Source organism: Anguilla rostrata, chromosome 8 (assembly GCF_018555375.3).
Source record: "Anguilla rostrata isolate EN2019 chromosome 8, ASM1855537v3, whole genome shotgun sequence".
Lineage (NCBI taxonomy): Eukaryota > Metazoa > Chordata > Actinopteri > Anguilliformes > Anguillidae > Anguilla > Anguilla rostrata.
Genome location: NC_057940.1, coordinates 57,288,843 through 57,307,419, shown reverse-complemented (window position 1 = coordinate 57,307,419; position 18,577 = coordinate 57,288,843). Strand labels below are relative to the sequence as shown.

At 48.5% G+C, this 18,577-nt stretch overlaps 1 protein-coding gene across 2 annotated transcripts in view; it reads right to left on the bottom strand.

Moving 5' to 3' along the window:
* Nucleotides 1-17,610, bottom strand: part of LOC135262278 (endonuclease/exonuclease/phosphatase family domain-containing protein 1-like) — a 20,627-nt gene extending 3,017 nt beyond the window's left edge. Inside the window, exons 1-3 of one of the 2 annotated variants that reach the window (XM_064349272.1) lie at nucleotides 16,303-17,610; nucleotides 7,988-8,039; nucleotides 2,884-2,994 (exon numbers count right to left, since the gene is read on the bottom strand). In XM_064349272.1, the coding sequence (XP_064205342.1) occupies nucleotides 2,884-2,994; nucleotides 7,988-8,039; nucleotides 16,303-17,150 (1,011 nt within the window). In that variant the 5' untranslated portion in view covers nucleotides 17,151-17,610. The remainder of the gene's footprint in view (nucleotides 1-2,883; nucleotides 2,995-7,987; nucleotides 8,040-16,302) is intronic. The other variant, XM_064349273.1, reaches the window with a different exon arrangement.
* Nucleotides 17,611-18,577: the final 967 nt, after the last annotated feature.

The window sequence follows — 18,577 nt, the reverse complement described above, 5'->3', positions numbered from 1 at the left end:
TGGGAGAGGGACAGGAAGTGCATACAGCAAACAGACAAACAGACAGGCCCAGCATTTTCACTCATTCACAAACACACACACACATACACATACACATACATTACATTACACTGCACTTCATGGTCATAGAAAACTACTAAACACAGGTTCAATAAGATACAATACTTAATTTGTACAGCTATTTCTAGCCAAGAACACAGTTTAGTTCACACAGTGAACACTATTCTGACATAACCTCTGCAAAGCCAACTAGGCAGAAGAATAAGCTACAGTATTAGGACAAATAGAAATTACCAAAAAGTGCTGGGATGGGGCAACATGTAACAAGTGTCATGAAAAAGGGGGGAGGGGAGTGGATTAGAGTGAAATATACAGCGTGGTGGTAGTTAGTCCAGGTATAGTCTGAAGAGATGAGTCTTCAGGCCACGGCGGAAGATGGGTAGTGAGGGGGAGGTTCGAAGAGGGACAGGGAGTTCGTTCCACCACTGGGGAGCTAGGGTGGAGAAGCTCTGTGATCCCTTTGGTCGGGTGGGAGGGGGTACAAGGCGCCCCGCTGCCGCAGAGCAGAGTGGTCGAGCAGGCACATAGGATCGAATCATGTCCTGCAAGTAGATGGGGGCTGTCCTGTTGGCAGCAGTGTAGGCAAGGGTCAGGACATTGAGAGCTCACGTAGTAAGGAGGTCTTGTATGGGAAGAAGAGCAGCTCAGTTTTGTTGAGGTTGAGCTTCAGGTGGTGACTGGCCATCCAGGTGGAGATGTCAGCCACTCACACTCTCACACACACACACACACACACACACACACACACACTCACAGACACACAGACACACTCACACTCACACTCACACACACACACACTCACATTCTCACACACACACACACACACTTACACTCACACTCACACATACACACACACTCACACACAGACACACAGACACACTCACACTCACACACATATACAGCAAACAGACAAACAGACAGGCCCAGCATTTTGCATCACTCCAGACTGACTGCACAAGACTCCAATCTCGCAGAATAATGCCTAAAACTGCCCGTCACTGATTTGATCCCTGAGCACAGAGGAGCCAATCAGCAGCTTCGGAACAGATGGTGTAGGAACGTGCAGGAGATAATGATGTGCAATAAAATTCCACAAATGAGCAAACTGAACAAGGCAGGACTGAAACGTCCCATGGTCCCGTATGGGAAGAAGAGTTCTTCATTGTACAAGGCAGGATTTGTTCCCATGGTCCCGTATGGGAAGTTCTTCATTGCGGAAAGCTGTGCGCCCCAGCTTATTTTCACAGAAAATTAATAAAACAAAAATTAGCAGAATTCCAATTTTCTAAATAATTATGGAAAAAAACCTTGACGAACAATCCTGATAAACTTTGGTGGAAGAACCAGAAATGACTTCAGATCACTTTTTGGGTCAAAAGTCAAACATGTTCTTGACTGGTGGGGAAACAAGACAAAGTTATACAAGTTCATATCTATGAAAACACTGAACACACACGGCAACGGTGGCCGCCCATCACACGCACAAGCATAACAGGGCCGGCCGGGTCAGCTTGAGCCCAGAGTAAACAGCACTGCAGAGTTTGAACAGTAGGTGCGGAGATCACAGGGAGCGCCAGTTTCCTGGGTTTGTACAGAAAGGCCTGAGCTGGGAGCCTCCCACTTTGAGAAACCACACAGAGCATGACCGACACACACACTCACACTCACACACACTTACACACACACATACACACACTCACACTCACACTCACACTCACACTCACACTCACACTCTGAGAAACCACACAGAGCATGACCGACACACACACTCACACTCACACACACTTACACACACTCACACACACACTCACACTCACACACTCACACTCACACTCACACTCACACTCACACTCACACTCCCATTCTGAGAAACCACACAGAGCATGACCGACACACACATACACACTTACACACACACACATACACACTTACACTTATACACACACATTAAGAAACCACATAGAGCATGACTGACACACACACACACACACACACACACACTCACACTCACACTCACACTCACACTCACACTCCCATTCTGAGAAACCACACAGAGCATGACCGACACACACATACACACTTACACACACACACATACACACTTACACTTATACACACACATTAAGAAACCACACAGAGCATGACTGACACACACACACACACTCACACACACACTTCACAACACACACAAGCACACACACACACATGCACACTTACACACACACACACAGACAAACACACACACACTTCACAACACACACAAGCACACACACTTTCACACACACACACACACACACACACAAGCACACACACTTTCTCACACATACACACACACAGCCATGACAAGTTTACTTCTGAGACTGTATTCTGAAAGCAGCTCTCGGAGTGGAACCACACTGAGAACCGATTCAGATTCAGATTTACTAAACTTCTCTCATCTTTGTACAGCAATAGAATTACAGTCTTTTCACGGAGGTGATCTGGTTACTTCAGAATCGGGGGTGACAACTCAAACTCTGGCCCCACAGGGCGGCTGTGCCTGCATGCATGTCAGCTCTTACTTAAAAAAACTTCAGATTAAAGAGTGCACACACCTTATTTCCAAAGTCAAAGCTGGCAGCCAATTGAAAATAAATCGCAGACACCTGCACCGGTGACTCAAGTTTTGACCAAATTACTCAAGGCTCCGTCTCCATCTTGTGGGAGCCAAACATTCTAATCTGATGCATCTTCTGGAAAATTCATTAGGGGTCACTGGCACGTACAACTCTGCGGCGACGGATGTTCTGTCCGGTAACCATGGGACACGTGGGCATGTCCTACCTTTAGGGACTGTTGTGCTGGCCTCTCTGAGGTGATGCATTTCCACGACCCCCTGGGGCCCCTCCACCTCCGTACGCTGGGCAGGGTGGCCTGGTTCAGCTCTGTGCAGAACTACAGAACACAAGAGTCCATCACTACCCCTGAATATAACCTCCCAAATCACTGCACAACATCCCCCTGAATATAACCTCCCAAATCACTACACAACATCCCCCTGAATTTGGCCTACCAAATCACTATACAACATCCCCCTGAATATAACCTCCCAAATCACTGCACAACCCCCTGAATATAACCTCCCAAATCACTGCACAACCCCCTGAATATAACCTCCCAAATATCTGCACAACATCCCCCTGGATATAACCTCCCAAATCACTGCACAACATCCCCCTGAATATAACCTCCCAAATCACTGCACAACACCCCCCTGAATATAACCTCCCAAATCACTACACAACATCCCCCTGGATATAACATCCCAAACCACTACACAACCCCCCTGAATATAACCTCCCAAATCAATGCACAACATCCCCCTGAATATAACCTCCCAAATCATTACACAACATCCTCCTGAATATAACCTCCCAAATCACTGCACAACATCCCCCTGAATATAACCTCCCAAATCACTGCACAACATCCCCTGAATATAACCTCCCAAATCACTGCACAACCCCCTGAATATAACCTCCCAAATCTCTGCACATCATCCCCCTGAATATAACCTCCCAAATCACTACACAACATCCCCCTGGATATAACATCCCAAACCACTATACAACCCCCTGAATATAACCTCCCAAATCATTACACAACATTTCCCTGAATATAACCTTCCAAATCATTACACAACATCCCCCTGAATATAACCTCCCTAATCATTACACAACATTCCCCTGAATATAAACCTGCCAAATCACTACACAACATCCCCCTGAATATAACTTCCAAAATCACTGCACAACATCTCCTTGAATATAATTTCCCAAATAACTGCACAACATCCCCCTGAATATGACCTCCCAAATCATTACACCACATCCCAAGTATATAACCTCCCAAATCACTGCACAACATCCCCCTGAATATAACCTCCCAAAGCCACTACACAACATTCCCCTGCACAACAGCACTTTATAGAATCCTATATATTATTCTGTATTCTGAGCCCCACAGAAGAGGAAGGGAATTATAAATATGAATATGAATATAATTATGAATATGAATATTAAATTCCTGATGGGATGCTACCCTGACCTTCACATGCCCTGTCTGCTCCCCCCCAACCCACTGCCCCTTCCCCGCCCACCCCCATCAGGCCTGTCAGAGTGTAATTAAGATCTACCACCGTCCCGAAGGATGTGGGTAATCCAATCAGAAAATGGCGCAGCCATCTGTCCAAATGACGGTACGGTCTCAGAAGGACAATCGAGCACACATCTACCTGCATGTTAAAAACACTGGACCCATACACGTACCATGGGCACATTCATAAGCACACAAACACTGGACCCATACACGCACTATGGGCACATCCATAAGCACACAAACACTGGACCCATACACGTACCATGGGCACATTCATAAGCGTGCGAGTGTCCATATGCGTGATGTTGTCTCTATAGCCACCGGAGAAGGACCCATTGACCTAAGTGTGTAATCAATGTCATTAAAACCAGACAACAGGCTTTAACCCACATGCAGTATGGATAAGCTTCACTGATCTCCAATCACTCCTTTCACTCCCAAGCTTACAGCAGCTATACAGCCTAACAGAAATTCCCATGAATTAACCTAATGTAGGCGATGTTAGAGCTTACAGGCTAATGCAGGTGATGTTAGAGCTTACAGGCTAATGTAGGTGATGTTACAGCTTACAGGCTAATGTAGGTGATGTTAGAGCTTACAGGCTAATGTAGGTGATGTTACAGCTTACAGGCTAATGTAGGCGATGTTAGAGCTTACAGGCTAATGTAGGTGATGTTACAGCTTACAGGCAAATGTAGGCGATGTTACAGCTTACAGGCTAATGCAGGCGATGTTACAGCTTACAGGCTAATGTAGGTGATGTTAGAGCTTACAGACTAATGTAGGTGATGCTACAGTTTACAGGCTAATGTAGGTGATGTTACAGCTTACAGGCTAATGTAGGTGATGTTAGAGCTTACAGACTAATGTAGGTGATGCTACAGTTTACAGGCTAATGTAGGTGATGTTACAGCTTACAGGCTAATGTAGGCGATGTTAGAGCTTACAGGCTAATGTAGGCAATGTTAGAGCTTACAGGCTAATGTAGGCGATGGCTACAGGCTAATGTAGGCGATGTTACAGCTTACAGGCTAATGTAGGCAATGTTAGAGCTTACAGACTAATGTAGGCGATGTTAGAGCTTACAGGCTAATGTAGGCAATGTTAGAGCTTACAGGCTAATGTAGGCAATGTTAGAGCTTACAGGCTAATGTAGGCAATGTTAGAGCTTACAGGCTAATGTAGGTGATGTTACAGCTTACAGGCTAATGTAGGTGATGTTACAGCTTACAGGCTAATGTAGGTGATGTTACAGCTTACAGGCTAATGTAGGTAATGTTAGAGCTTACAGGCTAATGTAGGTGATGTTAGAGCTTACAGACAAACGTAGGTGATGTTACAGCTTACAGGCTAATGTAGGTGATGTTAGAGCTTACAGGCTAATGTAGGCAATGTTAGCGCTTACAGGCTAATGTAGGTGATGTTAGAGCTTACAGGCTAATGTAGGTGATGTTACAGCTTACAGGCTAATGTAGGCGATGTTAGAGCTTACGGACTAATGTAGGCAATGCTACAGCTTACAGGCTAATGAAGGTGATGTTACAGCTTACAGGCTAATATAGGCATTGTTAGAGCTTGCAGGCTAATGTAGGTGATGCTACTGCTTACTGGCTAATGTAGGCGATGTTACAGCTTGCAGGCTAATGTAGGCGATGGCTACAGGCTAATGTAGGCGATGTTACAGCTTGCAGGCTAATGTAGGCGATGGCTACAGGCTAATGTAGGCGATGTTACAGCTTACAGGCTAATGTAGGCGATGTTAGAGCTTACAGGCTAATGTAGGTGATGGCTACAGGCTAATGTAGGTAATGTTAGAGCTTACAGGCTAATGTAGGCGATGTTAGAACTTACAGGCTAATGTAGGCGATGTTACAGCTTACAGGCTAATGTAGGCAATGTTACAGCTTACAGGCTAATGTAGGCAATGTTAGAGCTTACAGGCTAATGTAGGCGATGTTACAGCTTACAGGCTAATGTAGGCAATGTTACAGCTTACAGGCTAATGTAGGCAATGTTACAGCTTACAGGCTAATGTAGGCGATGTTAGAGCTTACAGGCTAATGTAGGTGATGGCTACAGGCTAATGTAGGCGATGTTAGAGCTTACAGGCTAATGTAGGCGATGTTAGAACTTACAGGCTAATGTAGGCGATGTTACAGCTTACAGGCTAATGTAGGCGATGGCTACAGCTTACAGGCTAATGTAGGTGATGTTACAGCTTACAGGCTAATGTAGGCGATGGCTACAGGCTAATGTAAGCGATGTTACAGCTTGCAGGCTAATGTAGGCGATGGCTACAGGCTAATGTAAGCGATGTTACAGCTTGCAGGCTAATGTAGGCGATGGCTACAGGCTAATGTAGGCGATGTTAGAGCTTACAGGCTAATGTAGGCGATGTTACAGCTTACAGACTAATGTAGGCGATGTTAGAGCTTACAGGCTAATGTAGGCGATGTTACAGCTTACAGGCTTCTCTAGAAACAAGCAGAGCAGGCAGCCCCAAGCACCCTGAGCAGAATTTTCCATCCCTTCTTCCACAGAGAAACCGTTAGGAAATGGTTACAGTCATTCGTAATGTTTTTATTGAATACGGAGGGGTGGTGGCAGAAATGATGAGCATTATTCAAATCCAGACTGGCTTCCTTCCTGCCTGAATCCAGTGACCCGTTTCCACACGCTCGCTCGTCCCCGATTTTACCCGCGGTGAGAGAGACGGGCGGCATGAGAGCCGACCAACACCTTCTACCCTTTCTAAATTATTAACAGGTTTTCTTTTCCTACAATATTAAATATTAATATTGCGTTGGCACTCCCAAGAGGCTGTAACTGGGGGGGGAAAGCATCCTGGAGTCTGAGACTAAATCAGAAACAGAAAAAGGAGGCGACACTCAGCTGTATCAGACAGGCTTGGCTTCACTTCAAACCAAATATGTGTCTTAATCATTTCACTGGGACTCTGCACAGATATGTGGGCCACAAATGAATGCTTGTCACTGCAGTCTGGGAGAGTAATGCAGATTTTCGGTTGGGAATAGTTTTTCAGTATCTCATTGCCTGATTCAGTCACTTCCCCCAAATCGCTCGGGCTGCCCTGGTTGCCTGGAGACCAGCAGACCAGGGGCACCACCCTCGCTGCCAGAACGGCCGCTTACTCAACACTGCGACAGAGGGCGGAGCCAGCCGTCACGCCAGTTATCAGCCAATAAAGGCCCTTGGTCCAAAACTGAGCCCAGCCACAAACTGGCCATCATATCTCCCCGCTGAACCAGCGGTCTCTACAGCAACTGAGTGTCAGACCAGTTCTTTAAGAGCAAGGAGGGTAAAATAACCATCAAACTCTCTGTCGAAGTGCCTCCCTTGGCTTAAATACAATGCAGATGTACACCGGTATAGGGAACTCTAAAGGGGGAGTTCTAGAATTCTCGTAGGAGAGTTATGGTTATGGGACTCCGTAGTGGAGTTCTGGAATTCCATCTTGGCGTTCTAGAATTCCAATGTAGGACTCCATGTGGAGGTGCATGGAGCCAGCTGCAGGATGGGGAGGGGAGAGGGTGTGGAGGGGGGGGGGGGTGTGTGGAGGGGGTTTCTATTCCTAAAGGACATGCGAGTCTGAGAGGCTTTACACTCTGTACCAGCGTCTCGATCCGCTCTCTCTGGGTCGAGAGAAGCAGTCGCTGGGGTGGAGGTGTCACACAGACCCGGTCTACCACACTGACATCCTCATCCCTCTCCTTCTCATCAAACCATCATCTTCATCATCATTTCAATCAAACCATCATCATCGGCATACCTTCTCCAGAGCCTCTCGATCTGCCAGGTCCTGAACTGCCAGCAGCTTAATGCTGTAGAGGGTGAGAGGGAGAGATCGAGAGAGTAGGGGAAGGTAGAGGGAGAGAGGGAGGGAGAGAACAGTATTTGGTGATTTATCAAGCCAGGGTTCCCATTGGAGGACAGGATATCAGCAAGCATTTTCACTGCTGGATGGAAGGTGGAAAAGTGGCAGCGTTCCAAAATCTCATCCCAGCAGTAAAGCACTGCATTCTGGGATACCAGAGAACACAGTGCCCAGGATGGAAGCAAAAATAGCCCGCCCCCACCCAGGTCTGGCCCCACGCCCCCCGCCCCCCCATTTTTGCATATCTGTCCTGGACCCGTTGCCCTCGACTGTTGCGCAAGCAGCCATGACAACGGTGCCCAACGGCTGTGCTTCTCCATGGTAGGGAGATTCTGTGGTTGGCGTCACCATGACGACGATCTCGATTGTGCGTTGACATGGCGACGCAGAGCGCTGGTTCTGTCTGCATTGCCCTGTGTCAGTTTGAGTTGTTATATTTATAACCAACAGACCTGCCAAGATACCGACTACAAAAGCCAACAGGACGTCAAACTGTTATTTAGGGCAGAAAGCTGCACTTCGGTCTCTGTTGTGTTTTACGGTGTTTCACTGCAGTGGTTTATGAAGGAAATATTCACTGGGACTGGGCATCCCCCACAATGTGATGAGTAATCATTTCTGCACATAGTTACCCCCCCCCCCCCGCCAAACTGCTTTAATCTGCTGATAATGGGGTCATGTGATATTTGCTGTAACATGCTTATGGCCAGTCAGACCACCCATTCTACACATACTAATTATGACCTACGATGAACTCACACAGATCAGCCATTCTACATGTCCTGATTATGACCTCACAATGAACACACAGTTCAGCCATTCTACAAGTTGTAGGGTAGTTCACAGAAGTCTGCCTCTTATCAGACCCTCAAAGGAAAACAGACTGTTTACTGTGCTAACAGGAGGTCAGCAGGTGTGATAAAAAGACAGTGCTCAGTTGCAAAACATCCTGCTAGATCAGTATTATGTGAACCTCAGGTTCTCAATAATACAATTATTCTGTTGGAAAGCCGATGTCATGGGGAATAAATTGGTGTCTTTGGTGTTGAGGAGCTGACTACAGATCTTGGTACCTATGGTTAGCACCCAGCTGGATACAAAAGTTAACCCAGGATGACATGCTTGCGGAGATCATTGCTCTGCACTGTTTTGTCATAATTGTGTCTTTATTTGATGACTTGGTGTTTTGCTTTTATCTTTTGGGTGCATAAGGGGAAACGTGGAATGGTTTGGGGAGACTCGTCAAAACGGTCTTCTGCACATATGCATATGCATATAGCCATCTCACAATGCAAACATTTTGTACCATTTTGTACTCATTATGACATCACAATGAACTCACACAGATCAGCTATTCTACATGTACTGATTATGACATCACAATAAACTTGCACAGATCAGCTATTCTACATGTACTGATTATGACATCACAATAAATTCACAGAGATCAGCCATTCTACATGTCCTGGTTATGACCTCACAAAGAACTCACACAGATCCATAAAAAGGCACTGAAACCCAAAGAGCCACAGGAGTAAACAGAACCAGAACAGGTAAATAATTTTACACCCCAAACAGCCAGCGCAGGAGTGCAGCGAGGAGAGGAGCGGGCTGGTCCAAGCCAGGGCTCCTCAGGATCGGGTGAGTGGGCCACACTTTAGCATTCAGAACACTGATATGCAACCAACCACCCAGAACAGCCCAAACCGTTAGGCAGCGACAGCACCATCACCATGACGATAAGGTTGAAGACATCATGATGGTAAAAAATCTGACGCAACTGGAGAAAAAACATGGGTGCGGGGGGGGGGGGGGGGGTCAGGGATGCTTAAATGTGTGTTTATGATTGTTTATGCTCTGGAACCATGCAACAGAGCACAGGATTGTGGGTATGAGGGGATTTCCCCTCTAGAATAATGACTCATGGCGTTATTCACTGGAAGCAGTAGACTCTGAAAAACACACACAAATACACACACAGGAAACTGACCAAAGTATAATCTAGAGAAGGAGGTTTTTTTGGGGGGGGTGGGGTGTATTCAAAGGGCAACATACTTGCTACGCAAAAAAACAAAGAAATCATTGTCAGTTGTGTCAATAGTCAACAGAATTATCTGCCCAACCTGTGTAATCACAACTCCATCATAAACCCCCTCCCATCACTACATCCAGAGGGATGAATCCCGGAGCTTGTATGCCTGTAAACCACGCTGACGTCCCGTCACACAAACAGCTGACCCCGACAAGGCTACGCTAACCCTGAGCCACGCGACCGTGGGGATCTTTATCAAACCGCGTTTGAGTTCAGTCAAGGTTCTGTAATCAGGTTACCACATTACGCAACTCCCCCATCCGCCGCACACCTTTGAGGATCACCAAAAAATGCCTTTTAACTTCCTCACAACGTATCTGGGACGTTGTCCCATCTAGGGAGAAAATCCTCACGAGAACGTCGGTGTAGGCACGGCAGGTGGGGTGCTGCAGAGCGACTGCGCAGCTCAGCTGGGGGACTGCAGAGCAACTGCGCAGCTCAGCTGGAGGGCTGCAGAGCGACTGCGCAGCTCAGCTGGGGGACTGCAGAGCAACTGCGCAGATCAGCTGGAGGACTGCAGAGCGACTGCGCAGCTCAGCTGGGGGACTGCAGAGCAACTGCGCAGCTCAGCTGGAGGGCTGCAGAGCGACTGCGCAGCTCAGCTGGGGGACTGCAGAGCGACTGCGCAGCTCAGCTGGGGGACTGCAGAGTGACTGCGCAGCCCGGCTGGGGACTGCAGAGCGACTGCGCAGCTCAGCTGGGGGACTGCAGAGCGACTGCGCAGCTCAGCTGGAGGACTGCAGAGCGACTGCGCAGCTCAGCTGGGGGACTGCAGAGCGACTGCGCAGCTCAGCTGGGGGACTGCAGAGCGACTGCGCAGCTCAGCTGGGGGACTGCAGAGCGACTGCGCAGCTCAGCTGGGGGACTGCAGAGCGACTGCGCAGCTCAGCTGGGGGACTGCAGAGTGACTGCGAGCTCAGCTGGGGGACTGCAGAGCGACTGCGCAGCTCAGCTGGGGGACTGCAGAGCGACTGCGCAGCTCAGCTGGGGGACTGCAGAGTGACTGCGCAGCTCAGCTGGGGGACTGCAGAGCGACTGCGCAGCTCAGCTGGGGGACTGCAGAGTGACTGCGCAGCTCAGCTGGGGGACTGCAGAGCGACTGCGCAGCTCAGCTGGGGGACTGCAGAGCAACTCCAGACTTTTCTGCGGCGCGAAGTCTGGACTTAATCAAAATGTGACTTTGATTTCAAACTCACAGTTAAGCAAAATCGTTCAAGGTCAAAGTTCAGGTCAAATATTTATTTAGATATTTGATTGTGGTCTGGCCCTGTATGAAGCACCTCAGAGCACAAGCACTGATCCAGGACCTATATCCCTATCCTTATCAATGAACCCTTTAATGTGCGAGATCACAAAGTTAGCATTAGAATGTTCTTAACTAAACCGATCTAGGATCAGCTTAACCCCAGCGGCAGGCTAGCTTTGTGCATTATGACCTAAAAGGCAAAACTATCCAGAGATCAGCACTCCTACGCTGAGAGGCCACGCGAATATGTGCACGGATCTCAGATCAGTTAGACCTTTTCAGTGCACGATGGATGAGGTCAGTGTATGAGCAGGGCAAACTGATCCCAGAACAGAGCAGAGTTTATAAGGCAGGTCAGAGGGGTCCTGCGCTTTCACTGTCCGTTTCTAATTCCTAAAGGGAGATGGAGGTCAGACTTGGGAATGGGGGGGTGGGTTTGATTTCACAAAGAAACAAGATACATCACAGGAATTCCCCCCTCCGCCACCCTCGCCCAACATGGCTCCCGTCTCACATCTCCTCCAACTGAGCGGCTCGTTGGGATGGGGACCAAACAGAGGGAGGGTTAGGGGATTAGGAGGTTAGGGCTAGGGTTGGGAGGTTAGGCACACACACACAGGGGATGCAGGGAGGCAGATATGATTCTCTGAGGCTCACTCAGTCTGCATTTTTGAGGGATTATCGCAATGATGTGCATCAAGTTTCTGCGCTATAGACTAATTCTTTAATGCAAAAAGAGCAGGCTATAGCTAAGTTGACAGTATCTCACTTTCTCATTCTATCACATCACAAAATATGATGTAGGTGATCATTTCTAAGATAGATTAAAAATGGAGGCGGGGCAAAAAGACTAAGAGATCTTCTAGGGCTTGTTTTTTGCCTTCATTTCAATATAATAATGCAAACATACTGAATAATAAAATAGGACCCCTTCTTCCATATGGCTGGTGTATGTCATTTTTATAAATATCTGGTCCTTGCCCTTTAAGAAATACCTTTCTGACTCAAGGCAGTGGAGTCCCCACGGTGGGGAAACGAGTCTCTTCCATGGAACAGCTGGGTGCTGGAAGCGCACTCTACCGCTGGGTTACTGTAAGCCTTTTTTACACAACGCTGTCTGAACCAGCGCAGGCACTGTTGCGAAACAAAACTACAGCAGCCAAACCACGCTGCATTACATCAGCCGAGCTGCGCAGTCACTCTACAGCCTCCCCCCGAGCTGCGCAGTCGCTCTGCAGTCCCCCAGCTGAGCTGCGCAGTCACTCTGCAGCCCTCCAGCTGAGCCGCGCAGTCACTCTGCAGTCGCCCAGCTGAGCTGCGCAGTCGTGCTGCAGACCCTCCCAATACAGTTTGTCAAGATGGTGGGGTGTGTCACTGCACCATAAACAAGGGCTTTAGCCAGAATATGTGACGCCCCAATAAATATTTTCAGGGAGTACCAATGAGCTGGGCCAGATGGGTGTGGGGTACCAGAACAGCTATCGGCCCAGGACAGTCACAACAAATATGGCAGGACCAGGAACAAATATGGCAGGGCCAGGAACAAATGTGGCTGGGCCAGGAACAAATATGGCAGGGCCAGGAACAAATATGGCACGACCAGGAACAAACATGGCAGGCCCAGGAATAAATATGGCAGGCTCAGGAACAAATATAGCAGGACCAGGAACAAATATGACAGGACCAGGAACAAATATGGCAGGGCCAGGAACAAATGTGGCAGGGCCAGGAACAAATGTGGCAGCACCAGGAACTGTTTTCCTCATCGCCTTCCTCTCTTCTTTAAAATGAACTTTATTAAACCCTGAGGCCTATCCGCCTCCCAACACCCCCCCTCCCTTTCTCCTGCCACTGGAGACACCGGTGGGGCGGGGGGTGTGGCCTAAATGCCTAAATGGGTGGTGCCCTAAATAGCTCCTGGCAGATGCCAAACAGCAGTCGCTCCAGTGTGGGAGAGGTCAACGACCGGGAGAAGACGCTGCCTGGGGCTGGAAGTAAAGCCACAGCAGATCCTGGTCATGTGACCATGTGACCATGTGACAGGCAGACACCCAGAGACACAAACATCCAACTCAGCTCTTTATATACACACTCACACACATGCGCGCTATCATACATGCACACACACAGTCTTTAGCGCACACACACACACACACTTACAGACTCATAAATACAGTTATATGTGCACACTCATTTATATATGACCATGCACATTGACAATCTTTTATATCTCCACCAACACATACACAAACATACACTCTCTCACACACAAACATGCACTCTCTCACACACACACATGCACTCTCTCACACACAAACATGCACTCTCTCACACACAAACATGCACTCTCTCACACACAAACATGCACTCTCTCACACACAGACATGCACTCTCTCACACACATACATGCACTCTCTCACACAAACATGCACTCTCTCACACACAAACATGCATGCATGCAGTCATTAATACACACGCACACATGCATGCATGCACACAGTCTTTAATACACACAAAAAAACACACACATGCGCGCTATCATACATACATGCGGTCACACATGCACACACACAGTCTTTAGCGCACACACACACACACACACACAAAGTCTTTGATACACACACACACACACGTGCGCACACATGCACACACACACACAGCCTTTAGCACACACACACATACAGAGTCTTTCATACACATGCACACATACATGTGCATACTCGCACACGCTCAGTGTGACATCCATGTGACATCACTGCTTCCAGCAGCAGAGGAAAATGGGAAGGGTCGATGGGGGAAGCTCCTGGGCTGGGCCGTGGTGCGAGAGGCCAGAGCGACAGGTTAGCCAGCTGGGACAGAGTGGTGGGTTAGCTAGCTGGGACAGAGCGGCAGGTCAGCTAGCTGGGACAGAGCGACAGGTTAGCTAGCTGGGACAGAGTGGTGGGTTAGCTAGCTGGGACAGAGCGGCAGGTCAGCTAGCTGGGACAGAGCGACAGGTTAGCTAGCTGGGACAGAACGACAGGTCAGCTAGCTGGGACAGAGCAGCAGGTTAGCTAGCTGGGACAGAGCAGCAGTTCTATTAGCTGGGACAGAGCGGCAGGTCAGCTAGCTGGGACAGAGTGACAGGTTAGCTAGCTGGGACAGAACGACAGGTCAGCTAGCTGGGATAGAGCGACAGGTCAGCTAGCTGGGACAGAGCGACAGGTTAGCTAGCTGGGACAGAGCAGCAGTTCTGCTAGCTGGGACAGAGCGGCAGGTCAGCAAGCTGGGACAGAGCGACAGGTTAGCCAGCTGGGACAGAGTGGTGGGTTAGCTAGCTGGGACAGAGCGGAAGGTTGGCTAGCTGGGACAGAGCGACAGGTCAGATAGCTGGGACAGAGTGACAGGTTAGCTAGCAGGGACAGAGCGGCAGGTCAGCTAGCTGGGACAGAGTGACAGGTTAGCTAGCTGGGACAGAACGACAGGTTAGCTAGCTGGAACAGAGCGGCAGGTCAGCTAGCTGGGACAGAACGACAGGTGAGCTAGCTGGGACAGAGCGGCAGGTTAGCTAGCTGGGACAGAACGACAGGTTAGCTGCTGGGACAGAATGACAGGTTAGCTAGCTGGGACAGAGTGACAGGTTAGCTAGCTGGGACAGAGCAGCAGTTCTACTATCTGGGACAGAGTGGTGGGTTAGCTAGCTGGGACAGAGCAGCAGGTTAGCTAGCTGGGACAGAACAGCAGTTCTATTAGCTGGGACAGAGCGACAGGTTAGCTAGCTGGGACAGAGCAGCAGTTCTACTAGCTGGGACAGAGTGGTGGGTTAGCTAGCTGGGACAGAGCGACAGGTTAGCTAGCTGGGACAGAACGACAGGTTAGCTAGCTGGGACAGAGTGACAGGTCTGCTAGCTGGGACAGAGCATCAGTTCTGCTAGTTGGGACAGAGCGACAGGTCAGCTAGCTGGGACAGAGCGACAGGTCTGCTGTCCACCTGTTTTATATATTTACTACCTTGATTAAGGTTTGATATGGTGAAGCCCTTCTGTTAAAGGTTTCAACGCCTCTTGCATGGTGCACATGCCACATGCAACCTTCTTATATGTCTGCTGACTGATCTCTTCTGCAGTGTGTTCCAGGAATGAATGAATGAATTAATTAATTAATATTATACTGCATTTTAAAAGCACCTCTGACCTTATGATTTACAGTGGGAAAAAAACATGCTGCCTCATCTATGGCCATGCAAAAAGTGCATCAATGCAGAGAGTGTGTGTGTGTGTGTGTGTGTGTATAATCATTGGGCCTCATTCACAAAACATGCATACGATCACATTTGATCGTAAACTGTGTGTAAGAACGTTTCCAGGAACATTTCTGCAATCATCATTTTTTTTTTATTTGTATTTGTTCCTGGCTGTTTCCCTTTGCTAATCACATGAACAGGATTGCGCATAAAACTTACAAACAGCCAGCATTCGTTATGTCACACACCTGGGATATGCACAAAAACAAAGGTCTGAACGCATGTCATGCATCCCATATTTATATTTCGTAGGAACATTTTAAGAGCAAAAGTAAGTATAATTTAAGAAAAGTTTTGTGAATGAGGCCCATTGTGTATTAACAAACAAACTATGCGCCACTTATTGTGGAAACAATCAATCTCGCGGGTGCGCGAGTTCGTGCCAGCAAGTTCGTGCCAGAGAAATGATGCAGTAGGCTACGTGACAAACCGCGTTTTAGATGGCACATCGTGGCAGTTAGCCGACAACCCGGCGATTCCTCGCTTTGACAAAAGACACTTAAACTCACGTTGACACTCGCTGTTTCCCGTGCAAAAATCATGTCACAACAACACGCATCACCTCGCCTGTGGACAGACAGGTAACTTACTCGTTCTCCAACAGCGTCATGCAAATGACCTCCTTAACGCCGGGGTTGTTCGCCTTCTCGCTCGAGCAACATTGCAAGTTCCAGGTGGCCACGCGGACCACCGCTCTGCCCTCCCGCATGCCCGAAAATGGCTCAGCGTTGGGGCGGACCGAGATTATCTGCGTCGGTCCGCCGGGTGGAAGGTCGAGATCCTCGCTCTGCAGGCTAAGTGATGTCGGGCTCGGGTGAGACCTGGTCGTGCCCGTCAGCCCGCCGTTGGTGTTGGTGGAGGGTGTTCTGGAGCGCTCCACGAAAACCTGGAACCTGATCTTGTCCAGCAGCGAGGAGTTTATGTGGTCGACTTTGACCAGGTCCTCGATGCTCTTGAAGGGTCCGTTGGCCGAGCGATAATGCACGATGTTGTGGGCAATCTTTTCGGTGATGCCGCGGATGCTCATCAGCTGCGCCGGCGTGGCGGTGTTGATGTTCATGCCGGTGCACGGCAGGTGCTCGTGATCCTTGCGCAGCGACGACGGGGAGTGCTGCGAGGAGCTGGTCCGGCTGCTGACGCAGATCTCAAGTTTGATGACTTCAAGTTTGGCGGCGCCGACGCCGCTGACCAGCGCCAGGTCCTCCACCTTCTTGAAGCCGCAGATGCACTCGCGGTACTCCACGATGTTCCGCGCGACGGCGCGGTTCACCCCAGGCAGGGTCATCAGCTCCTCTTCCGTGGCCGTGTTGATGTTCAGCCGCTCCTGGTTGACCAGGATGTGGCTGAAGTTGCACGCCGCACTGAACTTGCGCTTGCTCTGACACAAATCCGTTGGGTCTTTGGGGATCGAGCGGTGACAACCCAAGTTACCCCCCATATCCACCGTCAAACACCTGGGCGTGAAACCATAGCAAACACAGGGAAGAAAACGGGAGGGGGAAATGCACGTGTCGAACGTGGAAAAGAACAGAGTGGCTGACCGAAACTGGGCTAGATAGGCGGCATGCAAAGGCAGATCCAAACGTGACAGCAATATAAATTAACAAACAAACGACGAGCTACATTCCGGTCTGAAGTTGGTGGCAGCAGGACTGACAGGTACGGGGAAAACTATCAGCCGTTTGCCTCGGTAATCTTTACGAATCCAAATCCCCGTAGTCCACCGGATTTGGCTCTTTGAACTCCCGACAAACCTCCCTGCGCGTGTCCTTGCTCCAGTTCTGTTGGCATTCAGGCGAATTAGGTACAAACAGTTCCCTGCCACCTTTCTGAAGACCAAACGTTGCTGCGTGCACCGCTCACCCACAAGTCTGTCTCACTACTGAGCCAATGGGTGGGGCTTCAGGCGGGACTGGCCAATCACATTCGACTGGACCGAAAAGCTGATGATTACACTGCAGCATGATTATATTTCATTTGATATTAAAAACACATTTTATACCTTCACACCTTTGATAAATTATACTGCGTCCCACAGAAAGAATGGAAATTTCCGCTCAAAATAACTACAAAAAATGTTTTTTTTTTAAATTTTATTTTGTTAATGATCCCCTTCATGAATGGATTCAATTTTCAAGTCATTTTTGTAGTCGATGCTTGATCAAAATATATTTTTAATTGCATTATCGCTATTGCGGAAACAATTTCTTCTGACAGTGTCTCCATGTTGTGCGATGTGGGTGGGTTGCAAAACCTAGAGAATAAATTAATAATAAAGAATCATAAAAATGTACAGTATCTGGCTTAGTGCATATACATAAATAAAAAAAAGCAAATGCTATTTGAGGACCTGCCAGAGTAGGATGAATCAGCAAGATGCTTTTTTCTCATTTACTTTTTAACATCATAGGCCAACCCGGAGAGCTTCAATATCCACGCTATGTGATCTTAGTTATTTTAACTGCGTGTGTTCTGTAAAGCGAGGGCAAAGGGGAGGCTTATTATAAGCTTTCAATAATATTGCTTCACGCAGGGATTAGACTTCGTAAACTAACATATAACTCAGGAAGCCTAGATTTTGCGAAGCCATTTAATCTCCGAGGCTACCGACCACGCAATTAGTTGGGTCCCTTTGCGTAACCACGAGACCGAAAACCGTTCGCTGCGTCCCCACTGGCGCGGGGTTCTTCGGGGATTCTCTCTGAAAAGCGTTCGTAAACCCTGGGTAAGTGTTTTTACGCGTCCAGCATACATCAAGCCCCCGCGCCAGGGAAAGATTAATGGGATTTTTATCCCTTAATTGGCCATGTATTCCATGTGCATGGTGATTTTTATCCCTTTGGCATGTATAAGAGCGTCTGCTAA